At 36.7% G+C, this 21,949-nt stretch overlaps 1 protein-coding gene and 1 long non-coding RNA gene across 8 annotated transcripts; one reads left to right on the forward strand and one right to left on the reverse strand.

The window, feature by feature from the left end:
• Positions 1-1,932: 1,932 nt before the first annotated feature.
• LOC126610878 (protoporphyrinogen oxidase, mitochondrial) lies at positions 1,933-15,132 on the reverse strand. 7 transcript variants are annotated; one of them, XM_050279024.1, is made up of 19 exons: positions 15,011-15,132; positions 14,837-14,876; positions 14,568-14,703; positions 14,412-14,477; positions 14,172-14,222; positions 13,956-14,012; positions 13,729-13,796; positions 13,587-13,623; positions 13,416-13,481; positions 13,200-13,240; positions 12,513-12,645; positions 12,107-12,286; positions 11,568-11,642; positions 11,361-11,484; positions 11,179-11,287; positions 10,795-10,869; positions 10,555-10,661; positions 10,292-10,428; positions 1,933-2,133 (listed from the first exon to the last, which is right to left on the reverse strand). In XM_050279024.1, exons 1-18 carry the CDS (start codon positions 15,039-15,041, stop codon positions 10,313-10,315), a joined length of 1,512 nt encoding a protein of 503 aa, XP_050134981.1. In that variant the 5' UTR covers positions 15,042-15,132; the 3' UTR covers positions 1,933-2,133; positions 10,292-10,312. The 7 variants fall into 7 exon arrangements, 6 of the variants coding, with proteins under 6 accessions (XP_050134981.1, XP_050134983.1, XP_050134980.1 ...); XR_007618636.1 differs by lacking the exon at positions 1,933-2,133 and adding an exon at positions 2,183-2,262 and having other exon boundaries at positions 10,233-10,428; XM_050279025.1 differs by lacking the exon at positions 1,933-2,133 and adding an exon at positions 9,277-9,562.
• On the forward strand, positions 1,992-2,424 carry LOC126610879 (uncharacterized). The gene is made up of 2 exons (XR_007618637.1): positions 1,992-2,116; positions 2,177-2,424. It is a non-coding gene; the product is annotated as an uncharacterized LOC126610879 (long non-coding RNA).
• Positions 15,133-21,949: the final 6,817 nt, after the last annotated feature.

The raw sequence follows: 21,949 nt of genomic DNA on the forward strand, positions 1-21,949 counted from the left end.
ACCCTAAAAAAAGCAACTTGGAGATTCCACATCCACAACAGTGTATGTTAATTTAAAGGATTTTTCTTAATAAGTTGGGAATACTCACATAGGCATTTCAATCTTTTCCTGACTATTATTGTGTGGAGCTAGGAAGACTCACTGAGGCATTTAGCCCTCCTCTGGCTACTATCGTGTAATCCACACACGCTAGAAATTGAACCTATAATATATCATGTAAAATACAAGTCTGGAATTCGTTCGGAACCACGAAATAGCCCATGGTTAATTTAAAGGATGATTTGTGCAAAATATAATGCATAAAGCAGTTCCATGGAAAGCAAATAACCATATCTGTAGATTTTGGAACAAGACCAACTTTTGAACTTTTGACCAAGTTTATCTTAAAAGATGATTCGTTGAGATGTTGTGAACTTGTGATTATCCGTAAGGGTAGAACAATGCACCATCCCTTTACAGCCCAGTTGCTCTTCGTGAACCAAAGTAATAAATTATCGTTTTGATACCAAATAATGTAAGGCTCATTTGGAAATACTTTTAAAATAACTGAAAATGTTTTTAAAAAAAGTTAAGAAATATTTCCAAAATCATTTGAAGTGTTTTTCTATAATTCACTTGTATTTTTACTAAGGATTGGTTCGGAAAAAAAAATTCACTAAAAACGCTTTCAACTATTTTAAAAACACTTCCAAACGAACCCATAGAGTTTGTGGACATTTGGCATAATTAGCATATTAATGTTCTGGTGCTTCTTAGAGGAAGTATTTTAAATGTTTTTCCACGATTCACTTGTATTTTTACAAAGGATTGGTTCAATATATATATATATATATATATATATATATATATATATATATATATATCTTCACTAAAAACACTTTCAACTATATTAAAAGCACTTCCAAATGAGTACGTAGAATTCTCGGACATTTGGCACGATTAGCATATTAATGTGGCTTTTGAGAAATGATTTGTCAATTTGTCACTACTTCTGATACAACTAATCATATGCATATTATTCCAAAGTAAAAAGACATATTCGGTTCCATTTATGGGCTCAAGGTGTGACAAAAACAATAATTATAATTACAAAAACAGTAAGGGAACTCACTGCATGTGAAGGTGAGGCAACAACAATTTTATTTATTTATTTATTTTTAAGGAAAAATCCACAAAAACCAAAAAAAAAGGTATATAATAATTAATGTGAAAATGATAGATTTTGAAAAGCACGAAGGGAAGACTAAGTGCCAAGACATTCAGGCAGGAGGGGGACCAGATTGGAAGCCATCGATGAACGGACGAAAGTGGCCACTATGCTCCCATACCCAATACAACCATACTAATCAACCCGAATTTTTTGTTTTTTCTAGCATACACCGGAATCTTTGATCGTTGGATTATTAGTTGTTGGATCTTTGTTCGCACATTCAGCGGTTGGTGGCGTTTAGTCACATGAGCATATTATGACGTGGTTCATTCTAAACTTTTTGCAAATTCCATGCATCAATTGAATTGTAAGCCCATCTTCCCAAACGCTAAGGTAACACTGTTTTAAGTACATCATGCAATACTATATGAAAAACTCAAAATATGTGAAGTTGGATTATTGGTTCAACATGTCACGGTTGCATTCTAAATAATGTTGATAGAGGACTATCATAGCTCTACATTAGGGAAAGGGATCCTCTCTAGATCCCTTCCTCCTAATCCACAAAATCAGGGAATCCGTATTATTGAAATTTGATTCAACGACTACAAACAGGGGTCCACTTTAAAAGTTATAATAACTTTAACCGTTAGATCAAATTTTAATAGCACAGATCCCCTACCTTTAGTGGATTAAAAGAAAGGGATCTGGCATTAGGAGAAGTTCTTGCATAGGACGCTCACATGGAACCCATGTGTGGGGGCCCACCTTACGCATGGAAGTGCTGCAAACATACATTTGTATGCTAGAATTTATTCTCATTAGAATAATTTACATGACACGGGTACACTGCTATATAGCATCCCATGCTAATGAAATAAAAACATGTAAACAAAAATGTTACACGTCTTTATTTCTCGGCGCGGGACATGACTGTGGTATTGTACCCGTACCATGTAAGTCCTCGTACCCATATTGTATGCCTAACATTAAAAGAAAGCCGAGTCTTGGTAGTCGCATAAACAGATGAAGTTGAAAACGAAATCCACGAAAGCATGCATTTTACATCAGAAAGCTCAAATGTAGTATGTTAGATATTTACAACTAAAACTCTGCCAGCATAATTCATAAACCAGTATTGGATCCTACATCCAAGAGCAAAGGATGCACCTTCTGTTTCTAAAACAATCATCATTCCTGACGCGTCTTCTCATCCGGCGGAGATTCCAGATAGGCGATTACAAGTTCAGCTGCTTTGCATCCAGAAGCTATTGCATTGTCAACTGAGAGTCCGCCCCGATGGTTCCCTGCAATATTCATAATTTGTACATCAACATACACCAAAGGAAAATAATTAACCAACATCAGGACACCATCACTCATCCAGATCTCGAGTTACTGCATCCGCAACACCCAGTTGGTGAGTAATTTACCTGCATAGAAGAACCCGGGGAGATTTTTCTCCATCTTCTCAATTGCTTCTATAACTGAATCATAGTTATGCCCATACAATGGACATGCTTTGCTCCAGTGGTAATGGCTGCCATTAAGTGTACTTCAAGCTATAAGATGACTATTCAAATTAATGGTAAATACGTAGGCTCTAAAAATATTCATTTCCATTATTTGATTTGCTTAAACCACTAGATCGAAAAGAGAGAGGATTACATACTTCACGGATGTAGGCTCGCCTTCTGCTCCTAGCCAGTGCCTAATGTCAGAGGTAACAATCTTCTTCAATTCATCCCTAGAGAAATAGTTAGAAGTAGAAGAGTATTAGCTGTGTAAAGTTATATCGTCCTTCTATGTGTATTAATGTGTGCATAAATAATATAGAACCAATCGCACAATATCAAGGACAGAGAACATGGCTGTTTTGAAAAATTATTGAGATTTCCCATACGTTGAAGCTTTTGCTAGTTCCTTGTTTTGACTTCCCCCAACAAAGGTAGTATACAGATGCAGGCCACTAGGTGCACGATCTGGAAACATCATGGATGAAAAAAGAGTGCCTGTGCAGCAGTAGTAAGCATATTAGAAGAATATATTAGTTACTCAATGTGACCGGGCCATGCCAAGCATTACCAAGAGTTTTTAAGCCATTTTTCTGCTCTTTAGAGGGCACAAGAACTCCAAATCCCTCAAGGGGTCTCTTAACATCTTCCTTCTTGAAGGTCGTTATTATCACTGATACTGGTACATAAGTCACCTGCAATAGACAGCAAAAAATAAGATGTTGCTAATACTTCAACAACTTCTTTTTTGGGTAGAGAACCAAAATGTCACAAATACCTCAGGAAAAAAATCAAGAGGGAAGAGAGTTCCTCTTTTCGTGATATTCATTTCTTTGACGTTACACAGTGGAGCCTATGGCAGAGAAGAACCTTGTCAGTTAATATTAGTATTCCTTCCAATAGAGTAAACATTATATGAAGTACGGGAGGGCAGGTGTGTGTATGCATAGACTAGACAGAAAGAGCAGTTACAGTTCAACACGAATAAATGGTAAAGCTAAATTTCACTTGCATGTCAAAATGTAGAACACGGTGAACCATGCGAAATATATTTCTTATATTGGTACCACTTGGTCATGGCACCTGTGCAAGCATCTAACAACTGCAATGAAGCAGTTGAAGGACGTATGTTTCTTTTAATCTACTAGCTCTATCTTGATCTTCCCAAAACATAAACGTTTTCGGACAGTAACCATGCTAGATGCAGAGAAGGCACACTTTGTGAAGCAAAACGATATGGTAACCACCAGGTGCCCCAATGAGAAAGTAAATAAACCACCAAAGCCATGTTTTTAGAGTACTAAAATATACTAACCGTCATGACTACAGCATCGACAGATAAACTTTGTGAATGCTTGTCATCCTTAGCAGCAGAGGAAACAGACCAATTTTCAAATGCAGACTTCCCATCATGACTATAAGATAACGACAAAACCTTTGAGTTCAGTTTAAGCTCATCTTTGCCAAGCTGGTTGCACAAGGTATCGGTGAGTGTCTGCACAGAAAACAGAACACAGGGTAAAACATTTAGTTTTGAAAATAGACTCTGCCTCTATGATCTAAACCAAATGTTATTGCAATTGAAGTTGTAATGAACCATGAATAAGAAAAGCAACCAATAAATTGAAACCTGCATTCCACCATGAAAGGAAAATGAACCCCGCTGACGCTTCCCTTTTTCTACAGAACCCTTTGTTTGTCCACTTTTTTCCTTTTTGGCAGATAATTTTGATTTAATTGCCCCAGATATAACGGAACCAAACCTGACAAAATAGCAAATGTGTTGCTTAACATCAAACATAGATCATGCGACAAGCATCAACTACACAAGAAAAGAAGTCAAACAGGCTAAATAAATTATGTCTTATTTGAAGGACAAGAAAACTTGACACAGAAGTTTCCTATTTAACCTTCAACTTTCAAAAACGCCAATCTTTTTTTTAGCTAGTAGCATAGGCTTGTGACTAAATAGGGCATTAAAGTGATTGGTTGATTGAAACCTAACCAGGTTGAATGTGGAGCTTTTTCTGTTCACTTCTGAAAATTCATTGAAAGCACGACTCTAAACCCTTGGGTTAGTACGGATTTCTATCCACAATGAGTGGGTAATGAAAACACCGGCCTATGTTCCAAATGAACATAAATTTATGAAAGAAAAAGGTGTCAACTAATCTAATTAAAAGAATCACAATGCCTATTCTAGTCCTAGGCAATAATTTGGAAAATTTCCCACAACCTACACTAAAAGTAGGATAGGCAAGGAAAATAATAAGCAAAAATGATCTTTGTTAACAAAGAAAAAAGAAAACTTGGATACCTTTTTTCTATGTTCCATAAATCCGGAAAAGAATGGCGCATCTTCAAACAGAATCACATGGCAACACAAAAGAATTATTGAAAACATAATAAGATTCATGAGATAAATGCATGGAAAAGGTATAAATACAGATTCTGGGTAACAATTGACTAGTTAAGAAACAATCCCATTAGCCACTCAGTGTGAAATATGGACAAAGATTGAGACATTACTCACAGAAAGTGATTCGGGATATCCACACCTTGTGAAGGCAACAAAGGGGTCAATGAGATAATCAACAACCTTCCAAGCAAAAATGATAAGATAATATCAAGAACACACATAATATAAGGATATTCAAAAGATTTATTGTTTACTCTAATATTGCAATGCAGTATATACCTCTTGCCCAAAATGACGCTGAAAGAACCCACCCACGCTGCAAACGATAGGTTGAAAAGAAGAATTCTAAGGAAATCACTCCTTAAAAAGTTAACAAAGAAAGAGGAGACGGTTGTTGTCCTAAGACAGAGAAGACTACTACCTTTCTTGGGTGTCATCATCGGAAACTCCTTTTTTCTTCCATAAAAATGGCTCCAGAATAATCAGAAGCTGCAATACAGAAATGCATATCAAAGTTGATGCCAATGTAAATGGTTTATGCACGTGCACAGACACGATATTTTGCATTGATACTGGTCATTACTAAATAGCATTGCAACATGATTAAATAACTAGGAAACTAACTTGTCCGACATGCCATGTGTTGTAGAAAACAAACCTTTGATTGTGCTGAAAGAAAATTGCTCTTGATCAGCGCGATTGGATTGGTAGGTAACTGATGTGAAAATGGAGCAAAAGTGATAGTCACAATCAGGAACATTCAACTACGTAAGGAAGTAAAAACCAAAAAGAAAAAACTGAAAACGAATGAAAATGTATTTCATATGCTTTCCTATAGTAACAAGATGCAACTGGCAAGACATACCAGCACAGGCGTCCCGTTCCTTACAATATAACGCTTGGTCTGTGAAATCGGCTGCAACATCGGAAAACAATGAATTCAATTATTACACTAAAAGAAGCATCAGCCACTTCCATCCATAAATTCCGAGCTAAGTTTGAAGTTAAAAGCACATTGCTTTATAACGGAAAGCACAGCCGACGCTAGCACAGCACAAAAAACTATAATACACATGAAACTATTACAAACGAAATCCTTACAAATTGTTGCTTTTCTCTTAGTCCAAGATTATCAAGCAAAGTTTGGACCTCCGTTTCGCTCTCGGTCTGCGAAAAAACCTTATGTCAGCATAAAATCATAACGAAAATTCAGAACTGCCCGGCATTGATTCAAACTATTTGGTTACAAAACTCACCATTAAGTTTGCTCCTTCATCCCAAATAAGATCATCACGCGAAACGCTTCTGAGGTTCCCTCCAGCTCTTCCCTCAGCTTCGAACACCGCGACGTCAAAACCATGTGATTTCAGCTTGTAGGCTGCAGCAAGCCCGCTTGAGCAATTGCAACACAAAATCAAAGTCAAATTCTCGGAAAAAAAATCAACCAAAAATAAACAGACAAATCACATCTGAGAATTAATCATGCTTAGCATAATCTGCATGCAAATGTTGAACAAGATTACCTTACACCACCACCAACAACAGCTACTCTTTTAACAGAGCCTGAAAAGTGAAAATTCCACAAAATAAATAAAAAATGCAAAGAAATTCCTAATAATTTTGCATTTATATATATACACACACATACAGATATATATATACACACACACAGGGAGAAAGGGAGAGGTTACTGACTCTGTTGATCTTGTTTGGTTGGTGAGCTCATTATTTGCGGTGATGCTCTCTGAGACTGAGGCTCCAGATCTGAAAGAAGAAGAAGAGTTGTGCACTTATCGTGGGATTTAAACACACTTAGCCGATCTCCAACTAAAGGAGTTAAACACAGTTACGTCCAGAATTATAGTTCTCTAAAAATTTTTTTTTTTTAATGAACAGTATCACGCCACAATCATATACTAATCGCGAACCGAAAGGACTAAACATGGTCCCTCAATAATTTATTAGTTTAGATTTATTCTTTAGATTTCTTTGTTATATTAATTAAACTACTGCTATCGAAAGGACTAAAACTACAATTGTTCCCTCAAATAGTGTTAGGATTCTAATGGGATTACTAGTAAATAAGATGGTTGTGATTGTGCCCGATGGCATCATCTGAGCGATTGAGCTGTAATACTTGTAATAAGGTTGCTATATAGCTTGGTTTTGTAAGTAACAGAACAGTTATGAAATAATATTGGAATTCCTTTTGTTACTCTCTCTCTCTCTCTCTCTCTCTCTCTTCGAGTTCTCTCGTGGCTTGTCTGAGTTAAGGTCGATCGAGGATCTATCATTGGTATCGAGCCAGTCTTGTCTCCTTCATCCCTTCTCTGCTGCCGTACGACTCGTACGTCGATGAAGAAAGCTATGGAATCGAAGAATCAGCTTGATGCGATAAACAACACTCTCAACATGCTACTCCAAAGGTTTGACACCATGGAAGGGCATCAAGATTCATCAGATGCTCGAATCGAAAAGCTTCATCGCGATTTTCTGGAAAAATGTGTAATGGGTTGTCCGGGAGATTCATCGGAAGCAGCTCAATCTGACCCCAATTTGCGTGGCGATTCAAGAACTCAACATCTCAACCTCCATGAATTGGGATTTCAACCAAGACCCCATTTGGTTAAACTTGATTTTCCTCGCTTCCAGGAAGGGGATGATCATCTTGGGTGGATTTACAAGGCAGAGCATTACTTTGATATTCCGGCCGACGAGAAGGTTATTATGGCTTCCTTTCATATGGAAAATGAAGCACTTCAATGGTTTCAATGGGTGAACTGCGTCAAGAACTACCCTAAATGGGAAGACTTTACAAAGATTTTTTGCAAGGTATTCGGTTTTTCTGACCTTATGGATTGCACTGAAAATTCGGTGAAACTTCGCCAATCTGGATTGCTCAGGGACTACATCATGGAATTCCGACGGTTGGCAAATCGCACTATGGAAATGACCCTTGGACTCTTGAAAAGCTGTTTCATTGGAGGTTTGAAGCCAGAAATTTGCCACAATGTCAAAATTCTGAGACCATTCGATGTTCATGAAGCCATTGCTTATTCTCAACAAGTGGATGCCAAATTGGCTGAATTAAAGGTTCGATCTTTTCCAAGAAGCCTTCCCTCGGCATCTCAATTCAAGCCTACACAGTTATTTGATATCACCAACACGCAAAAGACTGAGCCTTCTTCAAGAAATGAAAGTTTTAGGCGCTTAACAGCAGCAGAAATTGAATTTCGAAGGAAGAACATGTTGTGTTTTAATTGTGATGAAATTTTTTCCAGAGAGCATGTGTGTGCGGGTCCAAAACGTCAAGTACTACTCATGGATTTGTATGAAAATGGAGACCTTATTGAGCATCATTCTGATGACAATGAAGAGCCTGAGGTAACTGCCTGTGCAGTTTATGGAATGCCTGCTCCAAAATCCATCAGAACAATGAAAACCAGTGGGTTAGTACTCAATGGTCCTGCTATTTTTCTAACAGATTCATGTAGCTCACATAATTTCATTGACATCTTACTCGTCAAACAACTAAAGGGTCATTTAGATACCACACACCCATTAGCTGTGAAGATTGCAAATGGGGGATCCCTTATTAGTCCTGGATGTTTAGCTCATGTTTCTATTTGCCTACAAAATTATGCAACTGTGCCTGATTTCTATGCTCTTCCTTTGGGTGGATGTGATATTGTTTTGGGTATACAATGGTTAAGAACATTGGGACCAATAGTATGGGACTTTGACAAGATGATTATGCAGTTTGTAGTTGGCAACACCACTTTTTCCATATCAAGTCCTCAGTCTCAAGAACCTCAATCCATTTCTTCCTTACAAATGGATTAGTTGCTCAACCATGAACATTGCTTAGGGGCTGCTTTATTTGTTTTGCAAGTTAGTGCAGACAACACACCTCCATCTACTCATTCTCAGTTGGATTCTTATCAAGATAATGAGGCAACAACAATTTTATTTATTTATTTTTAAGGAAAATCCGCAACTCCGCCTATGTCTTACATGGCCGGTCCCAAGCCCGGATAAAGGAGGAGGGGGAGGGCGTCAGGTAGTCGACAGCCGGCACTCCATGATCACGTCGAATCCTTATGAAAATGAATCCAGAACAAAATCGCCGAGCGCAATGGCGTTCTAGGATTCATATAGCCGACCCCACTTAGTGGGAAAAGGCTTTGTTGTTGTTGTTATTTTTAAGGAAAATCCGCAAAAACCAAAAAAAAGTATAATAATTAATGTGAAAATGATAGATTTTGAAAAGCACGAAGGGAAAACAAAGTGCCAAGACATTCAGGCAGGAGGGGGACCAGATTGGAAGCCATCGATGAACGGACGAAAGTGGCCACTATGCTCCCATACCCAATACAACCATACTAATCAACCCAAATTTCATGTTGTTTCTACCATACACGGGAGCATTAGATGCACCGGGATCTTTAATCGTTGGATTATTAGTTGTTGGATCTTTGACTGCACATTCAACAGTTGATGGCGGTTAGTCACATGAGCATATTATGACGTGGTTCATTCTAAATTTTTTGTAAATTTCATGCATCAATTGAATTGTAAGCTCATCTGCCCAGCTCCACTGCCTTATTTTTCAATTGATGAAACGCTACTGTTTCAAATACATCATGCAACGCTACATGAAAAAACTTAAAATACGTGAAGTTATGTTATTGGTTCGACATGTCATGGTTACATCCTAAAGAAAGTTGATAGAGGACTATCTTAGCTCTACACTAGGTGAAGTTCTTGCATAGGACGGTCGCATGGGACCCATGTGTGGGGGCCCACCTTACACGTGGAAGTGCTGCAAACATACATTTGTATGCTAGAATTTATTCTCATTAGAATAATTTACATGACATGGGTACACAATTATGTGGCATCCCGTGCTAATGAAATACAAACATGTAAACAAAAATGTTACACGTCTTTATTTCTCGGCGCGGGACATGACCATGGCATTGTACCCGTACCATGTAAGTCCTCGTCCCTATATTATATGCCTAACATTAAAAGAAAGCCGAGTCTTGGTAGTCGCATAGACAGATGAAGTTGAAAACGAAATCCACGAAAGCATGCATTTTACATCAGAAAGCTCAAATGTAGTATGTTGGACATTTACAACTAAAACTCTGCCAGCATAATTCATAAACCAGTATTGGATCCTACATCCAAGAGCAAAGGATACACCTTCTGTTTCTAAAACAATCATCATTCCTGACGCGTCTTCTCATCCGGCGGAGATTCCAGATAGGCGATTACAAGTTCAGCTGCTTTGCATCCAGAAGCTATTGCTTTGCCAACTGAGAGTCCGCCCCGATGGTTACCTGCAATATTCATAATTTGTACACCAAGATAGACCAAAGGAAAATAATTAACCACCATAAGGACACCATCACTCATCAAGATCTTGAGTTACTGTGTCCACAACACCCAGTTGGTGAGTAATTTACCTGCATAGAAGAACCCGGGGAGATTTTTCTCCATCTTCTCAATTGCTTCGATAACTGAATCATAGTTACGCCCGTACAAGGGAAATGCTTTGCTCCAGTGGTAATGGCTGCCATTAAGTGTACTTCAAGCTATAAGATGACTATTCAAATCAATGGTAAATACGTAGGCTCTAAATATATTCGTTTCCATTATTTGCTTTGTTTAAACCACTAGATGCGAAAAGAGAGAGGATTACATACTTCAAGGATGTAGGCTCGCCTTCTGCTCCTAGCAAGTGCCTAATGTCAGAGGTAACAATCTTCTTCAATTCATCCCTAGAGAAATAGTTAGAAGTAGAAGAGTATTAGCTATGCAAAGTTATATCGTCCTTCCATGAGTATGAATGTGTGCATGAATAATAAGGAAAACTAACGAAAAGTACAAAAAAACTTCTCTTTTTACGAAAAGCCCTTTTTAAAGGTATAGTGAATAGTGCCAGTTAAGGTAAAAATATGGTTTTTCGTTAAAAGTGAACAGTACCAGAAGTGTTTTGTTAAAACTCCCATAATAATATAGAACCAATCGCACAATATCAAAGGACAGAGAACAGGGCTGTTTTGAAAAATTATTAAGATTTCACATACGTTGAAGCTTTTGCTAGTTCCTTGTTTCGACTTCCCCCAACAAAGGTAGTATAAAGATGCAGGTCACTAGGTGCACGATCTGGAAACATCATGGATGAAAAGAGAGTGCCTGTGCAGCAGTAGTAAGCATATTAGGAGAATGTGTTAGTAACTCAATGTCACCGGGCCATGCCAAGCATTACCAAGAGTTTTTAAGCCATTTTTCTGCTCTTTAGAGGGCACAAGAACTCCAAATCCCTCAAGGGGTCTCTTAACATCTTCCTTCTTGAAGGTCGTTATTATCACTGATAGTGGTATATAAGTAACCTGCAATAGACAGCAAAAAATAAGATGATGCTAGTACTTCAGCAACTTCTTTTTAGGGTAGAGAACCAAAATGTCACAAATACCTCAGGAAAAAAATCAAGAGGGAAGAGAGTTCCTCTTTTCGTGATATTCATTTCTTTGACGTTACACAGTGGAGCCTATGGCAGAGAAGAACTTTGTCAGTTAATATTAGTATTCCTTCCAATATAGTAAACATTATATGAAGTACGGGAGGGCAGGTGTGTATGCATAGACTAGACAGAAAGAGCAGTTACAGTTCAACTCGAATAAATGGTAAAGCTAAAGTTCACTTGCATGTCAAAATGTAGAACACGGTGAACCATGCGAAATATATTTCTTCTATTGGTACCACCTGGTCATGGCACCTAACAATTGCAAGCATCTAACAATTGCAATGAAGCAGTTGAAGCATATATGTTTCTTTTAATCTACTAGTTCTATCTTGATCTTCCCAAAACATAACATTTTCGGACAGTAACCATGTCAGATGCAGAGAAGGCACACTTTGTGTAGCAAAACGACATGGTAACCACCAGGTGCCCCAATGAGAAAGTAAATAAACCACCAAAGCCATGTTTTTAGAGTACTAAACTATACTAACCGTCATGACTACAGCGTCGACAGATAAACTTTGTGAATGCTTGTCATCCTTAGCAGCAGAGGAAACAGACCAATTTTCAAATGCAGACTTCCCATCATGACTATAAGATAATGACAAAACCTTTGAGTTCAGTTTAACCTCATCTTTGCCAAGCTCATTGCATAAGGTATCGGTGAGTGTCTGCACAGAAAACAGAACACAAGGGTAAAACATTTAGTTTTGAAAATAGACTCTGCCTCTAAGATCTGAACCAAATGTTATTGCAACTGAAGTTGTAAATTTAATAGGGAAAACATAACAGAATACGAGGAACATTCTACATAAGGTATCAAAAAGAAAACATGAACTACAAAAGTAGTCATGAGTCATGAACCATGAATAAGAAAAGCAACCAATAAATTGAAACCTGCATTCCACCATGAAAGGAAAATGAACCCCGCTGACGCTTCCCTTTTTCTACAGAACCCTTTGTTTGTCCACTTTTTTCCTTTTTGGCAGATAATTTTGATTTAATTGCCCCAGATATAACGGAACCAAACCTGACATAATAGCATAGTGTTACTTAACATCAAACGTAGATCATGCAACAAGCATCAACTACACAAGAAAAGAAGTCAAACAGGCTAAACAAATTATGTCTTATTTGAAGGATAAGAAAACTTGACACAGAAGTTTCCTATTTAACCTTCAACTTTCAAAAACGCCAATCCTTTTTTTAGCTAGTGACATAGGCTTGTGACTAAACAGGGCATTAAAGTGATTCGTTGATTGAAGCCTAACCAGGTTGAATGTGGAGTTTTTTCTGTTCACTTCGGAAAAGTCATAGAAAGCACGACTCTAAACCCTTGGGTTAGTGTGGATTTCTATCCACAATGAGTAGATAACGAAAACACTGGCCTATTTTCCAAATGAACATAAACTTATGAAAGAAAAAGGTGTCAACTAATCTAATTAACAGAATCACAATGCCTATTCTAGTCCTAAGCAATAATTTGGAAAATTTCCCACAACCTACACTAAAAGTAGGATAGGCAAGGAAAATAATAAGCAAAAATGATCTTTGTTAACAAATGAAAAAAGAAAACTTAGATACCTTTTTTCCATGTTCCATAAATCCGGAAAAGAATGGCGCATCTTCAAACAGAATCACATGGCAACACAAAAGAATTATTGAAAACATAAGAAGATTCATGAGATAAATGCATGGAAAAGGCATAAATACAGATTTTGGGTAACAATTGACTAGTTAAGAAACAATCCCATTAGCCACTCAGTGTGAAATATGCACAAAGATTGAGACATTACTCACAGAAAGTGATTCGGGATCTCCACCACTTGTGCCGGCAACAAAGGGGTCAATGAGATAATCAACAACCTTCCAAGCAAAAATGATAAGATAATATCAAGAAAACGCATAATATAAGGATTTTGATATTCAAAAGATTTATTGTTTACTAGAATATTGCAATGCAATATATACCTCTGGCCCAAAATGACGCTGAAAGAATCCACCCACACTGCAAACGATAGGTTGAAAAGAAGAATTCTAAGGAAATCACTTCTTAAAAAGTTAACAAAGAAAGAGGAGACAGTGGTTGTCCTAAGACAGAGAAGACTACTACCTTTCTTGGGTGTCATCATCGGAAACTCCTTTTTTCTTCCATGAATATGGCTCTAGAATAATCTGAAGCTGCAATACAGAAATGCATATCAAAGTTGATGCCAATGTAAATGGTTTATGCACATGCACAAACATGATATTTTGCATTGATACTGGTCATTACTAAATAGCATTGCAACATGATTAAATAACTAGGAAATTAACTCGTCAGACATGTAGAAAACAAACCTTTGATTGTGCTGAAAGAAAATTGCTCGTGATCAGTGCGATTGGATTAGTAGGTAACTGATGTGAAAAATGGAGCAAAAGTGACAGTCACCACAATCAGAAACATTCAACTACGTAAGGAAGTAAAAACCAAAAAGAAAAAACAGAAAACGAACGAAAATGCATTTCATATGCTTTCCTATATAACTATAACAAGATGCAACTAGCAAGACATACCAGCACGGGCATCCCGTTCCTTACAATATAACGCTTGGTCTGTGAAATCGGCTGCAACATCGGAAAACAATCAATTCAATCATTACACTGATAGAAGCATCAGCCACTTCCATCCATTAAATTCCAAGCTAAATTTTGAAGCTAAAAGCACATTGCTTTATAACGGAAAGCACAGCCGACACTAGCACAGCACAAGAAAAACTAAAATACATGTGAAACTATTACAAATGAAATCCTTACAAATTGCTGTTTTTCTCTTAGTCCAAGATTATCAAGCAAAGTTTGGACCTCCGTTTCACTCTCGGTCTGCGAAAAAAACCTTATGTCAGCATCAAATCATAACGAAAATTCAGAATTGCCCGGCATTGATTCAAACTATTTGGTTACAAGACTCACCATTGTGTTTGCTCCTTCATCCCAAACAAGACCATCACGCGAAACGCTTCTGAGCTTCCCTCCAGCTCTTCCCTCGGCTTCGAACACCGCGACGTCGAAACCATGTGATTTCAGCTTGTAGGCTGCAGCAAGCCCGCTTGAGCAATTGCAACACAAAATCAAAGTCAAATACTCGGAAAAAAAAAATCAACCAAAAATAAACAAACAAATTATATATGAGAATCAATCATGCTTAGCAAAATCTGCATGCAAATATTGAACAAGATTACCTTACACCAGCACCAACAACAGCTACTCTTTTAACAGAGCCTGAAAAGTGATAATTCCACAAAATAAATAAAAAATGCAAAGAAATTCCGAATAATTCTGCATTTATATATATATATATATATACAGATATATATATACGCACACAGAGAGGGAGAGAGGAAGAGGTTACTTACTCTGTTGATCTTGTTTGGTTGGTGAGCTCATTGTTTGGGGTGATGCTCTCTGAGACTGGCACTCCAGAAATGAAAGAAGAAGAGTTGGGCACTTATCGACGATCGTAGAGAGAGAAAATAAATGAACCGGACTGGGCTGGCTAATGGTTTTTTTATTGAATAGAATATACCTGGACTGGGCTGGACTGGGCAAATCGCAGACCTGGACCGCTGACTCCTGCCGCCTCTCTGTTTCCCCGAAATGAAGTGCTTTCTCAATTGCAGCCCAAAACCAATTTAAACACACTTAGCCTATCTCCAACCCTGGCCTATAACCTAAATTTCCACTTTTATTCCCAAACCCAATTTAAGTTAAATGTGTGGCCTAAAACCTAAAACTCAAATGAAAGTCAAATAACGGCTTGTTTTTAGCCCAAGATTCGGTGTGGGCCACACTAGTGAGAGTGAAAACGGAGCTGTGAAGCCCACATGCCCAAAACAACTCGCCCAACGCACTAGGCCGAATTGCAACAAGACCCCACCCATGTGGGCTTGTCTCCCGCGTGTCAGGCCGAGCTGTTAGCCTAACGGCTACTTTTGATGATCCAACGGCCAGATTTAAATGGGCCGTTGGTTGATCCAATGGCCTAGATTCAAACCTTTTTTTTTTAGTTTTATATTTATATATTTATTGAATCCAACTTTTGTATGTGTTTCATATGTGTTTTGTGTGTCTTATATGTTTCATGTATTTTGTGTTTATACATCTCTATCATGATTTTCATATTCTTCCATAGTGTTTCATGAGTTTCATTTATCGATTTAGTGATTTTTCAATATTTATCGGGATTTAAATATTTTTAGGTTAAAATGTTCGTAAAATTAATTTAGGATAGTCTGCATATTTTTTTTTAAATAGCCTAAATTCATTCTTTAATAATGTGGGGCTTAAATTTTAGGCCATAAGGGAAAAACTATTAGAGATGGTCTAAAAGAGTTGAACACAGTTCCATCCAGAATTATTGTCCTATAAAAAAATATTTTTTTTAATGAATAATGTCATTCCACAATTATATACTAATCGCGAACCGAAAGAACTAAACATAGTCCCTCAATGATTTATTAGTTTTAAATTTATTCTTTAGATTTCTTTGTTAATTTAATTAAATTACTGCTACCGGAGGACTAAAACCACAATTGTTCCCTCAAATAGTACTTAAAGCGAAAGCCCAGATCAAAAAGGAACAAATTCATATAAAAAACACACGTGCTATGAAAAATCTGATAAGAATAGCATTTTTTTAATTTCAAAATTTGTACGTGGTTGTTGTATTGATTGTAGTAGTTGGCCAATGTATTTGTTGTGTGTTGATAGTACTAGTTGGCCAATGTGGTTGCTGTATTGATTTTGGTACTCTATATTCCTCTCACTTTCCGTGGTAGAAACCCATTATATCTTCCCATCCTCCACCATTGTCTTCTTTTTATCTCTCACTGTAAACTTTTGTTCCCTCACATCTCTTTCTCTCATCTTTCATCTTTCAGATCTCTTCAAACCCTAAACACGCTCTTACTACCGTTTAGCCAACAACATTTTGTTCTTCTCTCGACCCCTCTATATCGGCTCTCTTACTTTTGACACAAAAGAATTCTTTCTCTGTCAGCTACCACTATGGCAACCACCGTTGAAAATGACAACGAAGATGACGATGAAGACATATAGTGGCAAAATTTATCAGACACTCGACAATATATTGGCCTTGGTGGTTTTAAGAAATGGATTAACAGGTAAAAATATTAGTATGCTTATGTGCTTTTATTCTTCATTTGGTGGATACAAAATTTGTTGGAAAATATTATACCTTCGTCATATATAAGAAAGGTTAAATAATGTTTTGGAGATGTGTGGTTAGAGTTAGAGATAACTATAATTTCTTTCAAATACGCTAATGCATAACAGTTTGTGTGTTGGGACTGTTTGGATAAATCAGTGCTGGAACATTGGGGATTTTTTCGCAAGTATATGCAAGTATTATAGCCGAGTGGTATTATCAGCATGGAGAGATTAATGTCACATGGAATTTTGTGCGACAAAATGTGGCAGAAGTGCAAACAATTTCGAAAACTGACATGCCTTAGATACGAAACGAATCGTCGCTAGAGACGTAATTTAATATTTTCGATGGGATACTCACAACTGCAAATTGAAATTCTGCGCAAACGACGACCAACAACCCTGTGCCAATCATGTCGTGTCACCACCAGTTGAAATTCTCCCCATCTAGATCCTCTAAACCCTATCGTCTGGATTGACAGGATTTTCAACCTGAAACCTATAAACTACATTTCTCGCATCGAGGTCACTTAACCAAATTTAATAACTATCATTTGACCTCAGGTCGCATTCCTTAGATAAGCATTCAGGGCATGTATGTTCCAGAGAAGCTTTTGTTTTACATGCACACGTGTACAACATTATTCTCTGCAAACGGCTCCATACTCGAAGGTTGAGCACCCATACTCGAAGGTTGAGCACGTGCTTGTAAAACGTGAGATCTTATGGAATATACAAGCCCTGAATGATTATCTAAGGAATGTGACATGAAAGCCAAATGATAGTCGACGCGAGAAACATAGTTCATAGGTTTCATGTTGACAATCCTGCCAATGGGTTTTAGAGGATTTAGATACGGACAATTTCAACAACTAGGTGGCAACACGAGACGATAGGTATGAGGTGTTGACCGAAGTTTGCGCACAATTTCAACGGTGGTACACCATCAATCCATATATCTGTCATTAATTCCTACTCTAGTACTCTCTGTTTTGCCCACCTCATTCGATCGAATAGAATTCAAGTTTATTTAGTCTGCAGTTTGCGAATATCGCATAGTTATCTTCAAACTCATTATCTTATCATGTAATTATCTATATCAAAGATAGGTTTCAATTTTGTAACACTCATAAATCATCGAATTGAACAAAGTTGTTTTTATGAAAAGCAGGTGGTTGAACTTGTTTTTATGAGAAGCAGGGTGGCCTAGTGTTTAAGGACAAATTATAGGCTCGAATTTTACACGGCACGTCCTAATTTATTCCTGACACTTAAGAACTACACGATGATGACTAGGGGAGGCTGGCCTCTAGAAGAGTGGATGCTATTCTTAACGCTGGTGAATCACACAATGATGACTAAGGAAGGTTGACTTCCAGAATGGATTGTCGTGACGAAACCACCAGCTTGTCTTCTTTTAAAAAAAAAAAAAAAACATTATGAATATCTCCAAGTCAAAATGTTATTATTCTTTTCCTAGTTTTATTTAAGTTTTCTTGTTATTTCTTAAAGGATTGGTCTAACTTCCTTTTTTTGAATTAGGACACCTTTCTCACGTTGGATCACTTTCTTATTTGTATTCAGCACTCAAAGACTTGTTTGACAAAAGCGTATGTATGGTATTTCCGAATGAAAACCTTTTTAGCAGAGAATTGGCTTTCCATTTTAGGCTGACCCTCCCTTTTCCACCCTTTTATCCCTCAAAACGAACTACCTGTAGGCTGTATTTGCGACTTTGTGTTAGCCCCAAACTAATTAGCTTCCAATTTGCTAATGACGAATAATTAAACAAGCTTAAATATAAGACTTTGTATAATACAAGCTCGAGACTTGTTTAGCGGAAAATTGATACCAATTCTCTGCTATTTCGAGCTCGAGATTTGTTTAGCAGAGAAACGAGACCGATTCTCTGGTATCCTTAAGTTATCTGTCAAACCAACAAAGTCGAAGAAGTTTCCGCTCGACCACGCCTTCATTCGCCCCATCCGCAACGACACCATCGCCTAGCTTTCCTTATCTACTTAATATTCCAATATATCAATAGCATACATTTTAAGACTGATTTGGATGCGTACTGTTGTTGTCATCATTACAAGTTGAAAGAAAACTTGGAAGAGACGGAAATTGATATCATTACGTTAGTATAGATGAAACGATTGCTACTTGGATGTTGCAATCAAACTTTAGTCACAGTAACATAAAAGTTTAATAAACGCTCGTCACATATTCAAAACGTTGCTACTCGTGCAATAGACAATTGACAGAATCTCTCCTTTATCAAACATTTTCCCCACCAAAACAATCATTATCCATTCATTCCCACTTTTTGGACCACTCATTAAGGATTTCGGCGCCTTCAAGCATCCCTTTTTGCTATTGCTTCTAAGATTGTGTATAGAAAACGATATGTGGGCCATAGAAAATAAACAAGCATGGTAATTCAATTAGTGAATGATTTGGTGGTAATTGGTCCCAATATTATTTTCTTAAAAGAAGACAAAGATGCTCTCCCGGAGATGATTACATTTGAGATTAGAAGTGAACTTTGAACCATAAGCAAAGCAAAGCAAAAGGACTTATAACATAATTTACATAGTTATGATTGATTAGTAATTAGAGACTTTAAGCAAATATATGTGGCTTCAAGACAACTCTTACTTATGAATCACATGATGTGGTTAGGCAGAGGATGAAAGGCATCTGTGAGTTTTTTTGGTCCTCATAAGAGTGGACTGCCGTAGTAAAACCACTAGCTGATCTCCCTTTTAGTTTTTTTTTTTTTTTTTTTTTAACTCTTTCTTATGCAAAGTTGTAGGTGATTGTCGTTTCGTATTTAAATTGGATTGCGCCCTTTAGTTGATTCAAATTTTTTGCTTTTTTTTTTCTTTCCTTTGATCGATTTGATATATCAAAATTATAGTTCCTTGCAAATTGATTAATTATAACTCTAGGAAAGGGAAAAAGAAGCTGCATTTGGTGGCTTGCCATGGTGGATAGAATATTCATCTTCAATATACTGCATTTCAAGTTCAATATTTCCTCTTTGTAGTGTAGCACATCGTTTGTAATTGAAAAGGAAAAGCACAAACACTAAACTCGTTATTTGAAAGAGAAATTACTATAACAAACATTATTTGCTTCTCTTACATATTCATGTTTATTTATAGTTACTAAATTAAATAATTAAATGGAAACAACAGACAAAATTAAAGTGAATGTGTAAAAGAAAAGAATAGTGCTATTCACAAACTCATTTTTACATCTCACACACCCTTGTTAATTTTTTGTCATTGATATTCTCAAGTTCATTCGATAATGACAGTAAAAATTTGAGAGAGATGTGTGAAAAGTAAAAATAGGTGTGTTAGATAGCACTACCGATAAAAAAATGTAGTTATCATTTGGCATTTTAAAAGGTCACAAAGAGTTTGTATTGTATGATATTTATTTGTGCCTTTTTGGCAAGTGAGATGATGTACACACCAAGAACAAAATGGTCCCCAAAAAGTTTGGCGCGATGATCTTTTGAAAACTAATGTTTTGAATTCAGAAATTGAATTGTTGTTAACACTCTAAAATTCTCATTCTACACTCCAAACTTTCTATATTTAGAAAAAAAAATACACTTGTGAGAAGTGTAGAATGAGATTTTTAGAGTGTTAATAACACTTCCCTTCAGAAATCCGCACTGAGAAAAATGTTAGGTTAAGACTGATTTGTCCAGGTGGACAGTGGTTAGGCTTAATTAGGAAGAAAGAGAAATTAAAAAGGAGCAAAGCTAGGGATTATGAATTGGTAAAGAAGCAAAACATTAGTTGTCCCAATTGTGGAAGACAACTTGAATGATCTCCAGCCTCCACCACCAACACACTGGCCGGCCCAGGATTTTGAGGGCCGAAGCAAACTAGTGCAGAATTGAATTTTGAAAAGTTTCATGTTGTAATAACACAAAGTCATGACTCATTTGAAAATACTTTTAAAATGACTGAAATTATTTTTGGTGAAAGTCTTTTTGGTTTTCTAAAAGTACTTAAAGTACTTCCTAAAAGAAACACTAGTTATGTGCTTCTTGAAGGAAGTACTTTAAGTGTTTTTTCATAATTTACTTACATAAGGAAGCACTTAAGTGTTTTTTCATGATTTACTTATATTTTTATTAAAGATTGGTTCAAAAAACATGATTTACTTGTATTTTTATTAAAGATTGGTTCCAAAAACACTCTCATAAAAAATGATTTCAGTTATTTTAAAAGTACTTCCAAATAAGGTGGTTGATTACCCCAGTAATTAGAACCTTTGTATTAATCCTACTTGAGTTTGAACACTTCTTCCTCCCGTTAGTGTGGTTTACATCGGAGTTGTCTCTTATGCCCAAATTCAATTAGCAAAGCTTAACATCTTAATCTCAAAATTGGCTTTGAATTAATTTACTCGAAAACTAAAAAGAAATACTTATTTGCAGACTTGGACAAAAATTGTAAGCTTATAGACGAGTCGATTAAAATATTGTAAGTTAGGGTTTCACCGTGAAAACAATTAGCAATATGCAGAGTAGTTTCATCATACTTATAAGCTCATGCAAAGTTTTTCCTTTTACTGATATGAACTTTTTTACTTTCACAACTTTAAACTCCCCCTCAAGTGTGGAGAATTTTCGAGCCAAACACATGAACAACACGAATTGATTGACATAGAACATGTGTAGCCGTTGAGCTTCACACTTAGGTCAACTTGTTCTAATATCATGAAAAAAGTATAGGTTAAATCCTAAAACCAATTAGTAATATGAGAAATAACTCAACTTACTTATAAAATTTTGTAAAGTTTTTATTTTTACTGATGTGAGACTCTTTTACTTTTACACTCTTACACTCCATGCTCTGCACCCGAATTTCAAATTTCCGTTCTTTTAGTTTATCCATCGAATAAATAAAAGGTCTCTGCCTATTGAATAGCACTCAATGTGCATTTATAAGGTGGACAGAAAAGATTTGTTTTATTTATGCTACAGCTATTAAGTTGGCAGTCCATGCACGCAACAAGTATGTTATATAACATCCGTACGTCCCTTCGACGAAATTCGGAGGGAGAGAATTAAGGAGCCATTGATACGAGAGATTCTACAG

The sequence above is a fragment of the Malus sylvestris genome, chromosome 17 (genome assembly GCF_916048215.2).
Source record: "Malus sylvestris chromosome 17, drMalSylv7.2, whole genome shotgun sequence".
In the NCBI taxonomy this organism is placed as follows: Eukaryota; Viridiplantae; Streptophyta; class Magnoliopsida; order Rosales; family Rosaceae; genus Malus; species Malus sylvestris.

Excerpts from the sequence above, each read along its gene's own strand:
- LOC126610878 (XM_050279024.1), bottom strand. The coding sequence starts at position 15,041 with ATGAGCTCACCAACCAAACAAGATCAACAGA. Across the intron at positions 13,624-13,728 it reads GATGATGACACCCAAGAAAG|TGTGGGTGGATTCTTTCAGC; the intron begins GTAGTAGTCTTC and ends TATCGTTTGCAG. Across the intron at positions 10,429-10,554 it reads CCCCGGGTTCTTCTATGCAG|GTAACCATCGGGGCGGACTC; the intron begins GTAAATTACTCA and ends TGAATATTGCAG.